Here is a 21669-nt window from a genome sequence, read left to right as displayed (position 1 = left end):
GCATTGTGCCTGATTTAGGGTAGGCACTTAATATGTTTTAGCTGCTATTATTGTTCTAAGTGTATTGTGTATGTTATCTCATTTAGTCCTCAAGAAACTCCTGTTTTGCAAGTGAGGAGACTTTGGCAAAGAGGAGTTTAAGGCCACACAATCAGTAACTGGCAGAACCGGAACTAAAATGAAGGCAGTCTGAACTCCAGCCCATGGTTTTAAACACTGTATTCCCCTGTATATCACCACCTCTGCTGGATGATAGGAAATTCATTCTTACTTCAGGGTCAATGGCCAACAATGAATGTTTCTACTTCTAACAGGGTTACCTTTGGAAAAAAAAAAAAAAAAATGAAAAACTCCTATGATTTTTTTTTCTGGGAATATATATTCTATTTATTTATTTATTTATTTTTTATTTATTTATTTTTTAGTATGGTGACATTGGTTAACAAAATCCAAAAGTTTCAGGTGTACAATTCAACTGTAAGGTATATATATATTGCATTGTGTGTTCACAGCCCATAGCCTATGATTGTTGATATTTGATAGTACAATGATTTTTATTGGTCTGAATTTAATCTTAAAAAGATAGTACAATTAACAATGCTCTAAGATGATCGGAATTTTATTTAGCTGCATTAGTTCCACTTGGTTAAATGATATAAGTTAATGATGAAAAATTGAGAGAGACCTTCTAGTGACACAATATCATTTCCTAGCCCCTTAGATTGCCCAGGGATAAGATTTCAGGAACTAAAGCAGGACAGTGGGGGTGACATTTAGATAATGGTAGTAGGAGCTGGTCTCTCACACACACACAAACAGACGTTAGCCCTCTTTAAACATATAGACTCAGAAATGGAAAAGACCTTATGTTAAAATGCTAATATTAACATATAATTTTCTTACCCCCAGAAATCAATGATTTTTAAAAACATCCCTTTAGATTTTGAATATTTTCAATGAGGTAGTCAACGGAATAACACTATTTAGGCAACTCCTTATATAATGATCTGAATTCCATCTCTTTGTAATTTCCATCTTCAGAGCCCAATTCTTTCTTACACAGCAACAAAGAAGTCTAATTGCCTCTTCTAAAATGATACAGTCCCTTAAAGAATAGAATTGCCTCACTGAACAGTTAACTACTGAGAATGAGTCAGGTGCTGTGCAAAAGGCATTGGGAACAGAGATGCGAACAAGACCACAAACCCCACCAACCATGGTGTGAACAGGCTAGCAAGAGCCAGGTCAAAAAAACGTACTTAGATATTTCCAGATCCTTCAACCACTTCTTGTATGTTCGTTTTGGGGTTCCTTAACATCCTAGCTACCCTTCTTTGAAAACATATAAATTAAAAATTTTTTTTTCATCATTGCCATATAAATTTGTTTTATTCCTTATTCTCCATTTACAGTTTACAGAATGTTAGACTTCTTTCTGTCCTTCCCTTTCGGATTCGTCTTCATTTTGCTTACGGAGAAAATATTTCTTGTGGTGAGAGAAAGAAATCTAACTATGGGCAGTGAACACACAATGCAATACACACACACACACACACACACACGCACGCACACACACATACATATATATATTTATATATGTATATATGCCTTATTGTTGAATTGTATACCTGAAACTTACTAGATTTCATTAATTAATGTCACTATAATAGAAAAAAATTAAAAAAAAGAGAATTGCCTTCCCATACTTTGTCAAGCATTATGCAAGGAATTGAGGAATTATAGTGAAGTATACATTGGTGTCTCCCTAGAAATAATCTCCCTAGATACAATCTCTGGGGAGAATGACATGGACACGAATAGCCGTGATCCACAAGACAAGTGCTATAACAGAAATAGGAACCTGCACTGGTAAAAGTAAGGAAAGTCTGTTCAAAGCTTTCAGGATGATACTGGAATCCCAAGTAAATTTCTTATTTTCACTATTTTCTTCCTTTCTGTGCTATTATTTAATGTGTTTCAAAGATGGCTCTTTTAAAGATTCTAAGTGGCAAAGCTGTTGTTCTTTATTTTCTACCTACATTGAAAAGAAGGTATAAGAAACTTATTGTAAATAATTGTCACATTAAGACTTTGTATAACTATATGCATAGTGCTTTTACATTTGATAGAATGCCTTGATAGGACTCAGTTCTTTAACCTTCACATTATTTTCTTCATTTTATAGATTTGGACACTGAAGCTCAGGGAAGTAAGTGATGTGACCAAGTGGCAGAACTGGAACTCAAACCCATCCAGGACTCTAAGCCTGGGGGTCTGCAGTTGCTCTAGCTATAATCACCAGCCCCAATAAAAATATGAATTAGACTGTGACCTGAAACTTCACAGGAAGAGAAAGATAATTCATCAGTAGGTGGACCATGGTAACTCAGCGCCTTGGCAACGGACTCTAAGGAGCAAAGGGCAACCTCATCACGTCCTCTTCTGCCAACTTGCCTTTAAGTGTTTGTAAGCCTGTGTTTGCTTTTAGATTAGGTTTTCAGGTTTTTGCGCACTCTTCCCACTGTTGCTTCTGTAAATACATAATAATCTCAGAAGGTTATTTGGTTTCCCATTAACAACAGTTTCCTGTCTTACGGTTCCAAGGCACATCAGATGACAGGTCACACATGAATTCTCTATATTTACCTTTACAAGGCAGTACTACTATTCTGTTATCACAAATATTTTCATTTTGCCTTCAAAATGACAGGGCATTCAAGGTTATTTCAGTTAATAAGATGTCACAGGAGCCCATGAAATTAATTATAAAGGCTGTCTAACAAGGATAATAGATTTTTTGAAAGGAGAAAAGCAAACAGTCTCTACTGATCAGTCCTTTATATGTTTTACCCCTGGAGTATATCTTATTGCTTTGAAATAAAGAATTCTTTCAGTTTTTATTTCCTTCTGCAAAGATCTCTCCTACAGTCCTGTGACAGGGAAGGCCAGATGTGCATAATGATGAGGCATTTACTTTTATGTCTTCAGAGTGTGGCAATATATCAAACTCTCGGCTCAAAATGGTAACCTAAGTGATATAATGTCTCTGTTTTTTAATTAAATTAAAATTATTGGGGTGACATTGGTTAATATGTACAAGTTTCAAGTGTACAATTCTACAATACATCATCTGTATTTTGCAGTGTGTGCTCATCACCCAAAGTCTAGTCTCCTTTCATCACCATATATTTGGCTCCCTTTACCTTTTTCATCTTCCCCCCACCCCCCTTCTCCTCTTTTGTCTGTGTCTATGAGTTTGTTTTGTTTGTTTGTTGCTTTCTGTTTTATAGCCCACATATGAGTGAAATCATATGGTTCCTGTCCTTTTCTGTTTGTAATGCAGCTGTTTAATATATAATATCTACACTGAAAATATGAAGGATATACCTGACTTTGCAGTCAAGAATGGTAAAAACATATTCTTATTAATTTATGAGGTTTCAAAATAGGACTTATTTCTTACAGAATCAATTAGCTCTAGACTGCCCATGGCCAATGGAGACAGTCAAGAAGGGCTGCCTTCCTGAACCTGCAGCAGCTATTTTTTTCTTAGTGTTTGGGGTGAGCTAGACTTACATCTTTCTGACTTCAGTCTCTCTCCAACATCCCTATTTTCATTTTTCCAATAGGCCACTATAAGTTTTCACCACCAACTACATGTGCTGAGAGGTAAATTTGGCTACTCCAGCTTCCCAGCTTCAACCAGTCTTTGTAGGACTTGCCACAGAAACCTGGCTTACCCAGCAGAACAGGACTCAGTGTATCAGCTATGACTTGACAAGTCCCCCAATTATGATCAGTGCTGTGTTACTCAAATATACTGCTTTGGGATGACGCCATTTTAAATCAGCTTTACAAATACAAGCTAACACGTGTTTTGGCTAAATATAATATTTCTTGATTTAGAAGCTGAATATTGCTATGGAAATTCAGTTGAAATACCTTCCCCCTCAAGTAAATGCTGTTATCTGTTCTGGCTGGGGACTGAGGCATTATGATTTTATTTAGTAAGTCTATTTTAATCTTGACAGTGTCTCTGTCACAGTGTGGTGGACACAAAAGAAGTACATGACAGGGTCTTCCTCTCTGGAGAAGGAAAGAAAGAGGGAAAAATATTTACTGGATGGTCTACTGTTCCAGGTACTTTTACAAAAATTCTCTTTTAATCCAAATAGCTTGCAAGGTATCATGTGTACTTTTACAGATGAAGAAACTCAGGTTTGAAGAGGTTAAGTCACTTGCAATAAAGGTGGCACTGCATTTGAACCAGGTCTACCTGGTTCCATAGTCCATCCTGTTTCTCATAATGGATGCAAGAAGGAGATAATCAGGGAGCAATATGAGTCAATATATACTGAAGTACAAAATGAAGTATAACTGAGTGCCAAGACTTAGGATATAAACGTCAGGTGCTTTAGGTGTTTGGCAGGGCAGGCAAGAAATGAATGTTTAATTATTAGAGAAGATCTCAGGAAAGAAGAAGGATTTGAAATGATCCTTGCAGGATTGTTAGGATCAAATATTCTTTTTAATAAAGAGCTAGTTCATATTTGTGACATAAATTTTATTTTTTAATTTATTTTTTATTTTATTTTATTTTTTTTTACAGTAGAAAAGACAAGTTTTATTAGAAGGGAAAGAACACTTCCAGACGTGGTAGCGGGCCTGAGCAAGAGAAGTGTGGCTTAAAAGGCCAAGTTAAACTTTTAAAGAAGTCGAATGTACTTCTAGTTCTGGGCTTTGCCCCCTACTGTCCTCTGTTTACTGTTCTCGGTTCCCCACCGCTTACACTGCTAATGCTCTGTTTGCTCTTTATCTTTTTGTAGCACATATTTAGTGAAAACTCCATCGCTGAGTGAAGCAAACTATCAACCATCTCTGTGACCAATGGAAGTTCCACAGCACTTTGTATCTTTTGTACCTAGATGAGTGTCTGGCACCTATGGGGCACTCAATTAACATTTGCTTAAAAAAATGGAAATAAATTTTTAGGCACAAACAGCAAACGGAGTCTCGAACTGCTTGCCTATTGTGCTGTTTCCTTGGTTCATTCTCTGCAGGACTTCACAATTCAATCCTCCACTATCTTCAAACCTTGGACTCTCAGTGGACAGTTCTATCTCTGGAAATTATCTGAGAGGAAATCAGAACTCTCCATTAGCCATACAAACCCACGCTCCCATCCTATCCGTGGTCCGTGTTATAACCCACATTTGGTCCTTCTCCACCTGTGCTTTAGAACCCAGCCTTCTTGCTTTCAGAGGAACTTTCCTCTCCCTTGCATATTCTCCTTGTCCATAAAGAGTGGATCCTTCCTATGAGTTTTTAAACATGCTCAGTGTCTTCTCTTACAAACAAACATACGAACAAAGACAGCTTCCCTCAATAGCTCTTTGTAAGGTCAACAATTTCCTCCACGTTTCTATATACAATGCCTGTGTTCCATTTTCTCCCTTCCTCATCCTCTCATCATCATTCAACACTGTCTGCTTCTCGAAATACTGTTTTCTTTGGTTTTTGGAACACCACATTCTACTGATTTTCCTCCGATCTCTCTAACAACTTCTTCATCTTTTTTGTTGCTTCATCTTCCTCTATCCTGCCTTTAAGTTTTCTGAGTGCTCAGCTTTAGATCGTCTTCGTTTTAAGTCTGTTTTCTTTCTCTAAGCATTGCATCTCCATGTACAGCTTCAACTTCTTCTGATGTTCAGCAGCTCACAAATTAATATTTCCAGGCAAGATCTTTCCTCTAAGCACAAGACCTGTGTATTTAAGTGTTCACTTGAATTCTCTATTTGGATGTGTTAAGACACTTTGAACTCAACATGCCTAAAATTACACCTGTGCTCTTCCCTTATAGAACTGGCATTTCTTAGTGTTCTTTTTCAGTGAATGCCACTACCATCCACCCAGCTGTACAAGTTAAAATCCCAGGCATCTTCCTCAACAGCTCACTCTCCCTTGGCTCTTATACCATTCCAACATAAAGTCCTGTTGATTTTGCCTCTCAACTATATCCCTTTTTGTCCATCTCCTTCATCACCCTGGTGCAATGTAGCATCCATGATCTCTTGTCTGGACCACTGTAGCCTCCCACTGGACTCCCTTGATCTGTTCTTGCCTTCCTCCAAAGTATTCTCCACATGGCAGCTAGAAAAACCTTTTTTTAGACAAATATTGATACACTCTCCAGCTTCCCTCTTATTCTCCACATGGCAGCTAGAAAAACCTTTTTTTAAACAAATATTGATACACTCTCCTGCTTCCCTCTAAAAAAACAAACAAACAAACAAAAACCACAGAAAAACCACAAAAGTACCCTTCAAGGCTTCCCATTGCTCTTAGAATAAAATCAAAACACTTACCCTACTCTACAGAGCCATAATTGCACCCTTTCCCCTAACTCTGCTCTCCAGCTACACTGATTTTCTTTCAAATGCCATGCTTCTTCCTGCTTCTCCAAGCTATTTCCTTTTTCTGACCATCCCCTTTGACCCCGATCATTTCCTGTTATCTTACTTTCTCACATATACCTGTTGCTCATCTTTCTCACATATATCTTACTCATCTTTCAGATCAACTCAAACACTTTTTGACTTAGAAAAGCCTCATATTGCCTCACTGATCACATCTACACATTGTACTTATGTACTTCTTCTCCCAAGCACTTAACACAGTTTTAATTTTATATTTATTTATGTGATTATTTTATTATGATCTATTTCTACCATAAGCTCCATGAGAGTAGAAGCTATGTGTTCTTGTGCTTTCATTTTATCCCCAGTACCTCATATAGAGTTTGGCATATCAAATATTCTCAATATTAGTTAAATGAGTTAGTATATTAGTAAAGTTGAAGGCATGGGCATAGAAGAAACATGTGCGTAGTAAGAGAAGAGGTCCAGAAAAAGAAAAATCTTGTTGAAGGGAGAAGAAAAAGAATGGCCATAGAGGTGGCATAAGCCAAGGGAGCCAAGAGATTTGAGGAAGTGGAAAGTGCCATCAGTGTCTTAGTCCCTAGACGTTGTAAGAACTAGGAAACATCCTCCTGACTTGGCAGTAATGAGATGACTTTTAATGGTTTCTCAGGGGAACAGAGCAGGCAGAAATCAGTTTATAGGGCAAAGTAGGAGGTGAGAACATAGAATCACAGGAGGCGACTTCTCTTTCACTAAATTTGGTGTTGAACAAAAAAGGAGAGGAAAAATAGTCTCCCACTTGACAGTTCTGTGACATTTGGCTCTGTTCATGGTTCCTTCTTTCCTCAAAGTCAGGCTGATGGGTCGGTATACAGAAAGAAAGAAAGATACTTCGAGGATGAGAGCCTTGAGAAAGATAAAGCAAAACCCATTAATGGAGCAAGGTCTTGGGGGAGATGGAAGGCATGGGATCAAGGACTTGGGTGGATGGTAAGCCTGGAGACACTGTTGTTGGGTGCCTTGGTGTCATGACCCTTTATATTATGTAATGTCTCTATTCCTGATAATTTCCTTGCTCTGAAGTCTGTTCTGTCTGAAATTAATAACAACTACACCTGCTTTCTTTTGAAGAGTGTCAGCATGATAGATCTTTCTCTATCCTATGTTAACCTATATGTGTCTTTTAAAGTAGGTTTCTTGTAGACATCATATAGGTGGGTCTTGTTTTTTAATCTTTTATGAAAATGTCTTTTAATTTTTGTATTTAGACCACTGACATTTAAAGTATTTGTTAATATAGGTGGATTAATATCTACCGCATTTGTTATTGTTTTCTATTTGTTGCCATGTTCTTTGTTTCTATTTTTGTCTTCCAGATTTTTCTGGTTTTAATTGAGCATTTTATATAATTCCATTTCTCTCCTTTCTCAGCATATAGATACTTCTTTTCAAACATTTTTTTTTAGTGGTTGCCCTAGAGTTTGCAATATACATTTACATCTAATCCAAGTCCACTTTCAAATAAGTAGATAGTGCAAGTACCTTATAATAACAAAACATTCTTAATTCCTCCCTCTTGTCCTTTGTATCATTACTGCCATTCATTTCACTTACATATAGGCATATATAATCAAAAACATCGTTATTATGATTGTTTTGAACAAACTACTATCTGTTAGATCATTAAGAAAAAAGTTTTTATTTTACTTTCACTTATTCATTCTCCGATACTCTTCCTTTTTTAATGTAGATTTGAATTTCTGACCTATATCAGTTTCCTTCTCTGAAGAGAATTCTTTTAACATTTTTTGCAAGGCAGATCTACTGGCAACATATTTCTCCAGTTTTGTTTGAGAAAGTATTTCTCCTTCACTTTTGAAGAATAATTTTGTAAGATACAGAATTCTAGGCTGTTGTTTTTTTCTCTCTCAACACTTTAAATATGTCAGTCTACTTCCCTTGCTAGAATGATTTTTGAGGAGTTGAATACATTTTTTACATTTGCTTTTCTATATATAAAGTGTGTTTTCTCTCTGGCTTCTTTCAAGATTTTTTTTTTCTATCTTTGACTTTCTGCAGTTTGAATATGATATGCCTAGGTACAATTTTTTGGGGGGGGGGTGATATTTATCCTGCTTGGTGTCCTCTGAGCTTTTCGTATCTGTGGTTTGGCATGGCATTAATTTTGGGGAAATTCTCGGTTATTATTGCTTCAAATATTTCTTCTGCTCCTTTCTCTTTCTTCTCCTTGCAGTATTCCCATTAAATATATATTATACTGTTTGTAATTGTCCCACAATTCCTGAATATTTTGTTCTGTTTTTTTCCCCAGCCTTTTTTCTCTTGGCTTTTATTTTGGAAGTTGCTATTGTCATATCCTCAAGCTCAGAGATTCTTTTTTTCAGCCATGTCCAGTCTACTAATGAATCCATCAAAGGCATCCTTCATTTCCGTTGGTGTTTTTGATCTTTAGCATTTAGGATTTCTATCTTTTTGCTTACATTATCCACTCTTGCATGTTGTCTACTTTTTCCATTTAAGCCCTTAGTATATTAATCATAGTTGTTTTTGTTTTTAAAAAAAAAAAACTTCTTTTCTGATAAGTCCAATATTCCTGCTATAGCTGTCTCTTGTTCTGATGCTCGTTCAGTCTTTTCAAACTGTGTTTTTACCTTTTAATATGTCTCATAATTTTTTGGTGAAAGGTGGACACGATGTACTAGATAAAAGGAACTGCAGTAAATAAACTTTTAGTAATATGGTGGTAAGCTGTAGGGGAAGGAAGGGAAGTGTTCTATGAAATGCACGTAGTTTTATGATTAGGTCTCAGTATTGTGGTGAGCCTATACCCCTGGACTGTAAGCTTCACCCGTACTTCTCAGGATTTTTTCTCCCTTAGGTGGGGCAGAATGGCTAGAGGGGGCCAGAGTTGGATATTTCCCTGCTTCCAAGTAGGTTAGTTAGGCTCTGATGAAGCCCCAACAGGTTAGGTTTTGATAAAACAGTTTCTCTTGAGAGCAGACCTTGTTAATAACAACAGAATGTCCTGGTGTACTTCAAAATGGTTCCTTATACCCTCCCTCAGTTGAAAATGTAAGCCAGTTTTTCTCTGATATTCACTATGGGAACCTGGAGGTAAAACTCATAAAAGTGTAGGTCTTCCTGAAGTTTTTAACTCTTAGGCTTGCCCACACTAAGCCTCCAATTTGTCAACTACAGCTTGGTTTCCTACCCCACACTGGTTCTTGTGGAGCTTCTTTCTTGCAGGTTTCTGCTCTGGGGAGTTATGATTCTCTGAATCTGCCCATCTGTCTTTCCAAGTGGTTTGCCTTGTAACTTCACTTCTCTAACAGATCTAAGAATTGTTGATTTTTCAGTTTGTTCAGCTGTTTACTTCTAGTTAGGACAGAGTGGTGACTTCTAAGCTCCTGCATGCCAGACAAGAAACCAGAAGTATTCAAGCAATTAGCATTCACCTAGCTGAAGATATGGTGGCCTCTGTCAGCTACAGAAAGGCACCAATTCCTGGAAAAGTCAGTGAAGGTTGGATTTGGGGGAGTAAAGAAAGGGTGTTCACATTTATGGAGCATGTGTTTTGTATGAAATAACTTGCACTCCCTACTTCCTGCAACAGTATTTCTTAGTGGATTCATCCTCAGCACAGGGTCTCGTGGGCCCCCAGAAAAGGTGAACTGAACATGTAACAAGAGAAGGGCTCCCTCAAGGAGATGCTTGGTCTTGAAGAAGCATGAGTGGGGGTTATCCAGGACAGAGGTGATGAGGTTGGGGAAGCTTCTATATAAAGGAAAAGGACTGTGCAGAGCACAAAACATTCATGGGGACTGTAAATGCCTTGATGTGGCTGGAGTATTCGATGTGTTTTGGTGGTTGGCAAGCAATGAGTTTGCGGAGGGAGGTAGGGAGTCAGATTCCGATTTGAAGGTTCCCATGTATGTGGCAAGAGTTTCTGATTTAATTCTGATATCAAAGAGGAGCCAAGAAAGGTTTTAAGCAGTGAAATGCCATAACTGATTTTGCTTCTCAGAAAAATGATTTTGGTGGATGAAGAGCTGGAGCAGGGACTCTGGTTAGAGACGATCTCAGTGGTTCCACGAGGAAGGCAGAAGGTGTGAACCAGGACAGCAGCAGTGGACTGGAGAGGGAAGGAGAGATCCCTGCATAGGAGAAGTTATCAGCTTCTTGATCAAAATGATGTAGGGAGGGAGAGAAAGGAATGAGGCTAGGAAAACACCCTTGTTCCTGGCTTGGGCAGCTGGGAGAATGATGGTATCATTCACAGAAATAGGGAAAATAGAAGGAAGAACAGATGTTGTGGGAGAAGATGGTGAGTTTGGTTTTGGATTTGTTGGGCTTGAGATGCACATGGGAAATACAATTATGCTGTTTAGTAGGCAGAATCATGCAACCAAGAGCTTACCAGAGAGCTCCGAGTGAAGCTGGAATCATGGCTATGACTGAGCTTCTCAAAAGAGATACATGTGCAGTGAAGAACGAGTGGCCACGGCCAGGGAGCTGGGGAGCACACACATTTAAATGATGATGATGGAGAGGAGTTCGACATGGAAACCAAGAATGAATGAACCCGGAAGCAGGAGGAGCACCAAAAGAGAGCAAACATTGTGGGGCAAGAGCTTTGTGGCTTATGCTGGCTCAGTGCTCATGAAATGGGTTTCTCCCTTCCTAGATATAGGGAAGCTCCATTTTCCAGCCTCGTTGCACATAGGGAGGGCCAGTGACTGGGGACACCAAATGAATGTGAGAGGAGGTAATGTGTAGTCAAGAACAGATCTATCTCCCTCATGCTCTTTTCCTTCCCATCCATAATACCTTTGGAAGTCACATGTGAAAGAACCTCTAAAAAAAAGCGCTCAGATATTGAGTTTTATTTGTTATCATAGCAGAATCTAGCGTATGGTTCCTAGTCCTGGCTCTGTGGTCAGACATCTGTGTTTGCATTCTGTCTTTACTTCTTGCCAGCTGTGTGACCTTGAATAAACTGCTTAATTCTTAAGTGCCTCAGTTTCCTTATAATAAACATAATACTAACATAATAATAATAAATAACATAATAAAAATATTTTTAACAAAGTGCAATAAATAATAAATAATAATATAGTAATCTAACATTGATTTCATATAATTGAGGATAAAACAAGGTAATAAATGTGAAACACGTAGAACAGTATATTAAATACTCTAGAAGTGTTAGAAGCTAGTGGAGAGGAAAATGTCAAAAATGGGGAGGATGGATGGTCTACGGTCATGCCACCCTGAACAAGCCCGATCCCGTCTGATCTCAGAAGCTAAGCAAGGGGGGGCCTGGTTAGGGGGCATATACAAGAACTAATCTTCTGCCAACCAAAAGAAAGAAAGAAAGAAAGAAAGAAAGAAAGAAAGACAGAAAGAAAGAAAAGAAAAGAAAAGAAAAGAAAAGAAAAGAAATAAGGAAAAAAAGAAAGAAAGAAAGGAAGGAAGGAAGGAAGGAAGGAAGGAAGGAAGGAAGGAAGAAAGGATTGTAAGCTGACAAGGTCCTTGCAATCTGTGAGGTCAACCAAGGGTTGCCTCACCTAAAAAAAAAAAAAAAATTAAAAATGGGGGAATGGTTTACAGTTGGGGTCTGCAAGCTATGGCCTGCAGGTCAAATGCACTCTGCTGCCTGTTTGTGCATGGCCTCCCAGTTAAGAACAGGTTTTACATTTTTAAATAGTTGAAGTAAATTACATGAAAGTTATATGGAATTTAAATTTCCATATCCATAAATAATGCTTTAACAGTACACAGATACACCATACTCATGTGTTTAAGTATTGCCATGGCTGCTTTTGCATTATCACAACAGATTTTGAGTAACTGTAACAGAGACCATATGGCCTATTTGCTACCTGGCTCTTTACAGTTAAAGTTTGGTGAATAAATGCAGCAAACAAGAAAGATAACTAAAAAGTGTTAATAGGAATTGGCAGATTACCTGTGACCTTGATAATGGCTGTATTTGGAGTGGTTTAAGTAGAAACTAGATTTCGGGTGGTAGGCTGATCAAACTTTGATTCCTGACTCTATAGCTTTCTAGCTATGTAGTCTTGGTAAGTCATTTAACTTCTCTGAGCTTCAGTCTGGTTAACTGTAAATTGGGGATCAACAGAGCTACCTTCTTGAATTACTGTAAGGACTAGAAATAATACATGTAAACCATAAAACACAGTGTCTGGCTTATAGTAAAGCGCTCAACAAATTCTAGCTCTTGCTTCACTTATTCTGCTGCCACCGAAGTTGCTGTTCCTTTATAGGTAATATCTTTTTCTTTTAATAATTTATTTTTGTCTTCTGTGTTCTGATGTTTTATATTATATGCCAAGTCATTGCTCAAATCTCACCTCTTTAATGAGGTCATCCTAGTTAATACTGACCATCCTATTTAATACTGTAATCTGTCCACCCCAGCATTCCTCTCTTACCCTAGTCTACTTTTCTTTTTCTCATAGAATTTATTACTTCTGACAATCCAGAAAATTTAGTAATTTATGTTTGTTTACTATCTGTCTTTCCCACTAAGATGTAAGCTCCTTGCTTGTTTTATACAATTATGTTTCGAGTGCCTAAACAGTACCTGGCATATAGTGGGTACTCAATTAGTATTTGTTGAATGACTAAATGAAAAAAAGAATAGATGAGACTTTTTTCTCTCCTGCTCAGGACTAGATATGCTCCTTCTATCTGGGGACTTGTCTTATCTCATCTCTGTAAAATTCTCAACTATTACCTGTTAAAATATAGCTTCTGCTCCATCCCCTCCATTTCCTCCTTCTGGAACTCCTTTTAGAATATGTTGGCCCAATTATTCTATCTTCAGTGTCTCCTAAGTTCGTTCTTATATTTGGCAACTATTTAGCGCTCTGTATTATTCTAAGATAATTTTCTCAGCTCTATCACTAAGTCTCTTTTCAGCTGCTTACTCTGCTATTCAACCTGTTAATTAAATTTTTATTTCAATGACTATTTTTTTTGTGTCTAGAATTTCTATTTCTTCCCTTTTCCTTCCTGTACTTTCCTTTTTTTCCCCTGTACTTATTTCATGGTTTCTTCCCTTTATCTTTTTGAATATGTAAAATATTCCTATCTTAAGATTTTTGTCAGGCTTTTCTTATTTCTAGTTGTTGGCCTTTTGTCTGTTGAATCAGCCAGATTTCTTGTTATGGTTTATTGTTTTGTGCAGCCTGTAATTTTGGATCATGAGCTCATCTTCAATAGCGGTTGTCTGGTATTTGCCTCTGCTGGAGTCTTAAAGGGTTAGCAACCGAAAATCAGGCTCCAAAAATGTATCACTGAATGGCCTGCCTTTGGAAGCTAGGATGGGAGGCAGTATAGTGTGGATGTTAGGGAATGTGTCCTAGTTGACTTCCCCACTGTGAATCACATGTAACTGTGGGCAACTTATTCTTTGCTCAATTTTCTTGTCTATGAAATAGAGATAATAATTCCTATTTCCTAAAGATGTCATGAGAAATTAGTGAGATAATCAAATTAATAAACTTAGCACAATGTTCAGTATGTATTAGTTGCCTAATAAATGCTAAAAATTATAAGTACAAATGAATTACATCATTCTTCAATAACTTCTTGCTGTGTGACATAAGGAAGAACTTAATGCTCATGAAAATAGCTCCAGAATATGTATATGAAATATAGAGCCAGCCATTACATTTGGATAGTGGCCAGATCTATCTGCTTTATTTGTGGAATATATTAGTTGAAGATGGGGGAAAAAAACCCAGAAGAACATGTTCACTTGGCTTTCAGCCATTGCAGAGGAGCACTGATGAGCGGTGGAAGGAAGTTTCAGACATTATCCTTTTAGAAAAATAAAGCCTAATTAGAAAGTTGGATCATTTGCCAACTATTTTGAAACATTAAAGTATAGCAGTAGGGAGAGTTCTTCTGCTGAGAGGAAAATGACCCACAGAAATTTCTTTGCTTTTATTCAAATAGAAAATATATTTAACTCCCCGGTTGCGTTGTCCTTGGCCATCAATCTTTTTTGAAGGTTAGAAATAGAAAAATAGATCCTTGAATCTATAGCCAATGCTTAATAAATACTGTTGGTTTATCATAGGGAAGGGATAGAGACACAGGCAGATTCTTGGGCAAGAGAACCCCAGGAAACCTCATTTCTATCACATGTAACTTTTGACCACAAACCTTTCCTTAAGTAATTGCCATTTTGGATCTGGGGATAAGGGAAAGCTAAAGGACCAAAGTTAATGAATGAAAGCTGTAGGCTATTATGATTTATCATGGGCCATGTGTAACTAGTTATTGGTAAACATTTCACATGATGAATTATAATTCTAATTTTTCATGAAATATTAACAAAGGCTAAATTTAAAAATATTTAAATAGAAGATGTTTTTAAATTTTAGTTACCTAAAAAAAAAATCTTAATTACCTGATCTTCATAATCAGATCCTGTTTCAAGGATCTCTCCAGTGTCCAACATCATCGAAGGATCAAGGTCACTGGAACCTAAGATTAGGAAAGAAAAGATTACCTGACGGAGGATGTTGTTTGTTCTAAAGCAAACCACCTCTCATTAGGTTTCTGCATTGTCCTTATATTACATTAAATCTGCAAACATTTCTAGACTTGTCCCATCTGCCAGACACTGTTTGGCTTGCAGATATTAAATGCAGATACCGTGGACACTGTCTCTACCCTTAAGAAGAAGGCAGTCTTATAAAGGAGATTGATTTGTCAACAGCAAGTCTCAGGAACCAAAAATAAAAGGCTACTAATTTTGACTAGTAGTGAAAGTGATGATGGAGGTGAGATTCTTGACACACAATCAATTTATGAGCCCAAACTGTCAGAGTGAATAGGGGTTTGCCAAGAGGAGAAGCAGTTTAGGGTTGTCCAATAGAAACTGAGGTAGAAGAAACACCATGAGCAAAACAGAGTGGGAGAAGAGCAAGGGGTTCCCAGAAGTAAGAAATGCAAACACTGAGTTTGTTCGACCCATGAAAACCTGACAAGTTTTTCCTCCAGCCAGTGGGCCACTTTAGTCTCTGAAGGTGAAAAAAATCAGGTTAACTTAATGTATTAATAGATAGTTTCCCCCAAATCCCCGCCCAAGTACTACAGGTTACAGTAAATTGCTTACCCAACAATCCCTAAGGCTCAAACTTAAATTGGTAATTTTCATAATGGGCTTCTAGAGAACAACTGATTCATCGTCCTCATGTAATATGTCACCTAACTAGCCAGAAAGACAAAATTCAGTGCTGCCCATAAAACATTATGCACTGTGCGAAGAAATAAACCACTCCACGTTTCATTGTAAACTTGACCTTGCCACTAATTCTTGGTCAGAATATGCAATATTTGACAAAGATGGATTAAAAAAAAGGGTCCAGCATCTCACAGACTTCTCAGATATGGACCTCTACCAGAGATACTACTTTTATACTTTCTTCCAAAAAGAGAATCGAGGTGTGTCCTCACATAGACTATTCTTAACTCTCTTTTTTCTTCTCTTCTCATCACTATCCCTGCTACTTACCAAACTAAATACTAGCCTATTATCAAACTGATTAAGTACTAAGCAGTAACGCCATTGTTTATTGTGTTTGTATCCTTAAAATTTTTTTAAAGTATGATAAAGTTTTTCAAAATGGAGATACTTGACCCAGCAAACCACTTTGGAAAAGTAACTAACTGTAGAGTTGCCATATATAGATGCATAAGTGTGTGTATGCAGCACAATTCTAGGTGATGCCAATTACATCGTCAGAGCAGCCCTGGACAATCCCATTGTTAATAAGGTGCTTGCTAGAATGGAGTTGGGAAGACTATGAACCAGATGCTATTCACAGAGGAGTATATGGAAATTTAAATTTTATATGTAATTTTTTAAAGTAGTGGGATTATAATTTTTCTATCCTTGTGCTTTTGGTATTTTTCAAAATAATTTTTATGAAGTATATCTTGGGGCCAAAATATTTGACTGTCTCAAAGACCAGTTTGAAGATAAATGTGCACTTATGTGTTATAAAGCAGTACAGATGTCAGAAGTAAAATGCACATTTTTTCCATTATAAGATTAAAGCTAATATTTCACAGAATCCCACACCCTTATTTTAGAAAAGAGAAAAATGAACTTGGCCACAGTCATGCAAAAAGTGAGATAAAGATGGAAGTCATAGCTACCATTTCTCCTAACACATTCTGCTGACTCCAAATTCTCAGTGATTTTTTACTCTAGTACTCGATGGGAGAGGACCTGGAGGAGCATGCCATCTCTTATACATTCTGAGAAAATGAGGAATAGTGAATGGTTGATGATGGGGTAGGGCGTCACTGGGTGGCAGTGGAAACGGAAGAATCAGAAGTAGAATCAAGGTGTGTCACTCCAGTCTCTGATAATCAAGGGGCTGCTATTTGAGAGAATGCTTCAAGGACATGCCAATTATATTTAGCTTTCATTACTTCCACAGTATGGATGCTATCTACCGCTGACTAGGGGAAGCGGTGATCAGGTACTCAGATACCCTCACCTGCATGTATCTAGAGTGATTCGTGTGGAATAAGCAATGCGATCTGAACACAAAGGCTTATTAAACACATAGCTGTTTTAGCTTCTGTGTCCTACTTACTTTATTTAATTAGAAACTGTTCTTTTGGTTGTTTTAAAAAAGTACAAGTGAAGGAAGGGCTCTTAAACAACCCAGTTAACAGATATTACACATTAAGATTTGAAACTGCAACAAGATTATTAGAAAACTATTTTCAGCAACGATAGGAGGAAGAGATCTTTGTTAAACAAACAACCAGTGCTTACGAGGAAGAATATATTGGCTTTCTTAATAAAATGCTTTTAACAGAAATTTTATTGTATCATTACGGGATGGAAATTCTTGACACGTTGTTGCCCTTGGCAACAGTATTAATGTATCATAGATGGCAATAGAAAAAGGATGTCATTATCAGCTCAGATAATGATTGAATAGCTTTCATTTTCTTTTGTATTGGTTGCTTGGTTTGCTGAAAATGGGATCTTTAATAATAGCCTAAGGTTTGACAAAAAAAATAGAGAGGTAAATATAGCCATATGTATACATTTTTGCCTTCTTTCGTTGGATAATTTAACGCATAAGACAACTTCGATGATCTTCTTACTCAAAAAAGACAGCAAAATTAGGACATTTTGAAAAAGTGATAGTATGGCTTTCACTTCCCCCAATTTTGAATTTCTTAATTTCTTTTTCAGATTTAAAAACACCTTTTCTATAGGTAACAGAGAAAAATTTGAGCTGAAATAGAACCACACAGGGAGCATTCAGTATTGCCAGTTTTGAATGTAGAATGGTCTTTGGAAATATTATTTTTAGGTTGTCTTTTTAAATTTAAGTGGGAAGATGATATAAATTGGCTTTAGAGGTACCGGAAGGCTAACCATATTGCTTTCTGGTATAATATTATAGACTTTTTTCCTCCTAGTGGATCTCCAATCTGAAGTTTTAGGAAGGTCCTCCTCCCTCTTTGAGTACCAAAATAAAGGGGCACTCCTGCACGGCAGGGATCCTTGGGCAGTGAGGGTGTCTGTAGATGAAACTCTTCTAACACTTCTTCTACCCCTCTGAAGAATATGGTTTCTCCCTTGTCCTGTTTCTTCCACTAAACTGTAAGCAGCTTTGGGTAGGGTTGCGTTTCTTCTCTGAATCTAAGAACAGAACTTGGAATTTCTATGCATTCGATACATATATGTTGAATGACTGGAAAATGAATAAAAGGACGTTTACATTTTACTTTTGCAGATCTTGATCTTCTTCATTCACTCTACAAACATTAAATTCCCCCAAGTGCCTTAGGCATTACCCAGGAGAATACAGCTCTAATTCCAAAAAGCATGGAAAGTATTACTAACAGTTTGCATTAGAATTCCTTTGATGAGCCTTATATATATATATATGTCTGTGTACACATGCACACACGTGTGCACGCACACGCACTACTAACAGTTTGCATTAGAATTCCTTTGATGAGCCCTAGATATATATATGTCTGTGTACACATGCACACGCGTGTGCACGCACACACACACACACATACACACACGCATATAGATATCCTGACAGTATTTGGAATTAGAAAGTGAGCTCCTCAGGGGATCTGGTGTTGGTGGACTATTCTGAGTGAGAAGGGAAGGGGGGGATTTTCCACTTATTCCACAAAGGGAAGGGAGGAAGAGAGAAGGAGAGTAGAAGCAGACCTAGGGAAATGGGGAAGAGTTGTGTTGCATAAGATGTTGTCTCTTCTTGTGACCCCTCGAATCCTTAGCAAAGATACTAACGCAAATATAGTCTTTTCAATGTGACAGCCATATGCTTTACACACATGAATCATTTACTCTTCATAACAATCCTTTGAGGTAGTGCTATTACTATCCCCTATTTATGGATGAGGAAACTGAGACTCGGAGAGATTTGAGTGATGTAGCAGATGGCTCTGCCAGAAGTATTAATGGAGGGCTTCAGGGAGGGGCAGACACTGTAGATGGGACTGAATGGGTGCAGAGGTTTGAGAGGATGGCATTCTGTGGCATGGAAGCAACAAACGCACACTTTGTTCTGGAGCCAAGAAACTTTGGTGCAGCTGTGAGTCAAAATACTCAGATGAGTAGCCCAGCTGAGGTGACCAGCTAGAAAAAAAAGGCCTTAATGTGCCATCTCCTTTAAGAATCACACTGAGTACCTCTCTCTGTCTCTCTGTCTCTGTCTCTCTCTCTGTCTGTCTCTGTCTCTGTCTCTGTCTCTCTCTCCACCCTGTCCTCATGAAGTCTTGTAATAAGGGAAACAGACTTTTAACAATCATATATCTAATTATGTAATCAAAAGTGTGATAAATACCTTGAAGAAAAAAGTCAGGGTCTTACTCAAGGGGCCTAATTTAGTCTGGAATGGGGTCTAAAAAAGCTTCCTGAGAAAAATCACATTTAATCTGAGATACAAAGCAGGATCTGGCCAGGTGAAGAATGAGGCTAGGACTTGGGAGAGTACAGTGATGCAACAATTGGGGCCGGGTAGTTTCAAGTAGCCTGCAAATGGCCAGCGGCATTCAAGGACCTGGAGGATGTTGGGGTGAGTGAGGGGAGGAGGTGAAGTCCTAGAGGGAACAGGACCACTGTAGGACAGCTAAGAATATTTCTGCCATGTTGAGGACACTGGTACTCAGCCTGCAGGGAAGTCATTGAAAGTTTTATTTTGTTTTCTGTCAGGGAGGCAAGGTGATCAGAGCTGCCACATCCCCGTGGCAGCCACAGATTTATGACAGACCAGAGAGGCCAGAGATGAAGTAAAAGATGGCAAAGAATGACACAGCCTTCAATGAGTGCAGTGGTAGAGAACAAAGACTGGACTCCCAAGATGTCTCTGAGAAATGATAATTGGTGTGGGTTGTAAGAGCAGGGACATTTTTGCCTGGCTCTTTTAAAAGAGAAAAACTGCATGATCTCACTTACATATGGAAATCTAAAAAAGTCAAATACGTAGAAGCAGAGTAGAATGGTAGTTACCATGGGCATGCAGGTGGGGGAAGTGGGGAGATGTTAGCCGAAGTCGTACAAAGTTATAGTTACGTAGGATGAATAAGCCTAGAGAGTGAATGGACAGTGTCATGACTATAGTTAAAAATACTGGAATAGTGAATGCTGGAACTTTGCTTAGAGAATATATTTCAGGTGCCACTGATCACACACAGAAAAACGGTAACTGTGAGAAGAGAAGGAATGTTAATTAGCTTGACTGCAGCAATCACTTCACTATGCATATTTATATCAAATCATCACGTTGCACATCTTAGATATATACAATTTTTATTTAAAAAATTTTTAAAGAAGAATTGAAAGCCATTCACATGGGAGCCACAGGGCAGCTGAGATTCTGCAAAGAGAGGGTTCAGAGAGAAGGGAAGAGTAAAGGGACAAAACCAGGGGTCTGACAAGTCACAGACTGATGGACCCCAACAAGACTTATTTAATTGGGTGAGTCATCAACATTTACAAGCCTGGAGAGTTCACCTATGGATGCAGGTTTCAGTTTTCTCTTGGAAGAGAACAGGATCTAGCAACACTGGCCCATTCCTTGATGGCAATAATAGCCTGGAGCTGCATAGTGGCGTTTATTTATAGTTGACCAGTCCCTCCCAGACTCACTTCACTCACCAAGGGCTGTTATAGACAGAACAGGCTTATTTGAAGGCTAGAACAGAACCCGGCTTTCAAGGGTTTAGGAGTGGAAGTGAGCTAGCAGGAGCTAGGGCTGTGAGCACAGAGCCCTCTGTTCATAAGCCTGGAGGTGTGGAGAAGAAAGAGTGGCCCCTTCAAGCCTCCGCTAAGGGCCAGGCACCGTGCACTCTGCCAAGGAGACTTGGAGAGAATGAGGACACAGCACCATTCCTCGGGCAGTTTACCAACTAGAATAGAAGCCAGCACAGCTGCATTATTGCAGGATGAGGCCACCTTTGAAAAGTGCCACTCGAAAGTCACGAAACATCGGCTGTTCTAAAGAAGGGGCAGCTTAAATCAGCTTCTCTACACTACTGTATCAGCAAACTGAAGATATCTGTTGTTAAAGGTCTAAACTGATGTTCTAAATAAAAATATTAACTTAAAAAGCACAAGTTGTCATAGTATTTTCAGAGCAGCAGTAGTCAAGTTTACATGATCCTACATGCTTCTCAGTATTCCATCTTTCTCTGCAATAGGCCTCTTTTTTCTTGTAAATATCATTGGAAAATTAGGCAGGTGAATTTATATCACTGTGCTCTGCGGGTCTGCTCAAAATGACTACCATCTTGCCTTTCTTTGAGGCTGCTTTTAGTGGGATTTAACTATGGTTTAAACTTTTAAGTGCTTAGCCTTTTTCTTTACAGCCCCAAACTTTCTGGCCTTTACCCACTGAGACTACATCTGAGGAAAGAATCAGGAGTGAGTTGAGAATCATCCACATAGAACTGATAGTTGAAACCATGAAAAACGGTGAGTCGACCCACATCGGGGAGTAAGAGAGTGAGAGAAGGGTCCATGGACAGAACTCTGAGAACTGTCTACTTAAGTGGTATGATTGCACTGTATTACTGTCCAATGTCAAACTTCTAGACGCGAGCATATAGGAAGAGAGGGGAGGGAGCCACAGCAGGGGCTGTGAGTCAGGTGGAAGTGACTATCAGATCCAAGGGG

At 38.2% G+C, this 21669-nt stretch overlaps 1 protein-coding gene across 3 annotated transcripts in view; it reads right to left on the bottom strand.

Annotated features, from left to right (window-relative positions):
- AK5 (adenylate kinase 5) overlaps positions 1 to 21669 on the bottom strand; it is a 195392-nt gene that overhangs the window by 72524 nt on the left and 101199 nt on the right. For all 3 annotated transcript variants that reach the window (XM_015595113.2, XM_025052102.1, XM_006919339.3), the window contains exon 8: positions 14884 to 14960. In XM_015595113.2, coding sequence (XP_015450599.1) covers positions 14884 to 14960 — 77 coding nt within the window. The remainder of the gene's footprint in view (positions 1 to 14883; positions 14961 to 21669) is intronic.

This window comes from Pteropus alecto, unplaced genomic scaffold (assembly GCF_000325575.1).
Source record: "Pteropus alecto unplaced genomic scaffold, ASM32557v1 scaffold25, whole genome shotgun sequence".
NCBI lineage: Eukaryota > Metazoa > Chordata > Mammalia > Chiroptera > Pteropodidae > Pteropus > Pteropus alecto.
This window is presented reverse-complemented; position numbering and strand designations above follow the sequence as displayed.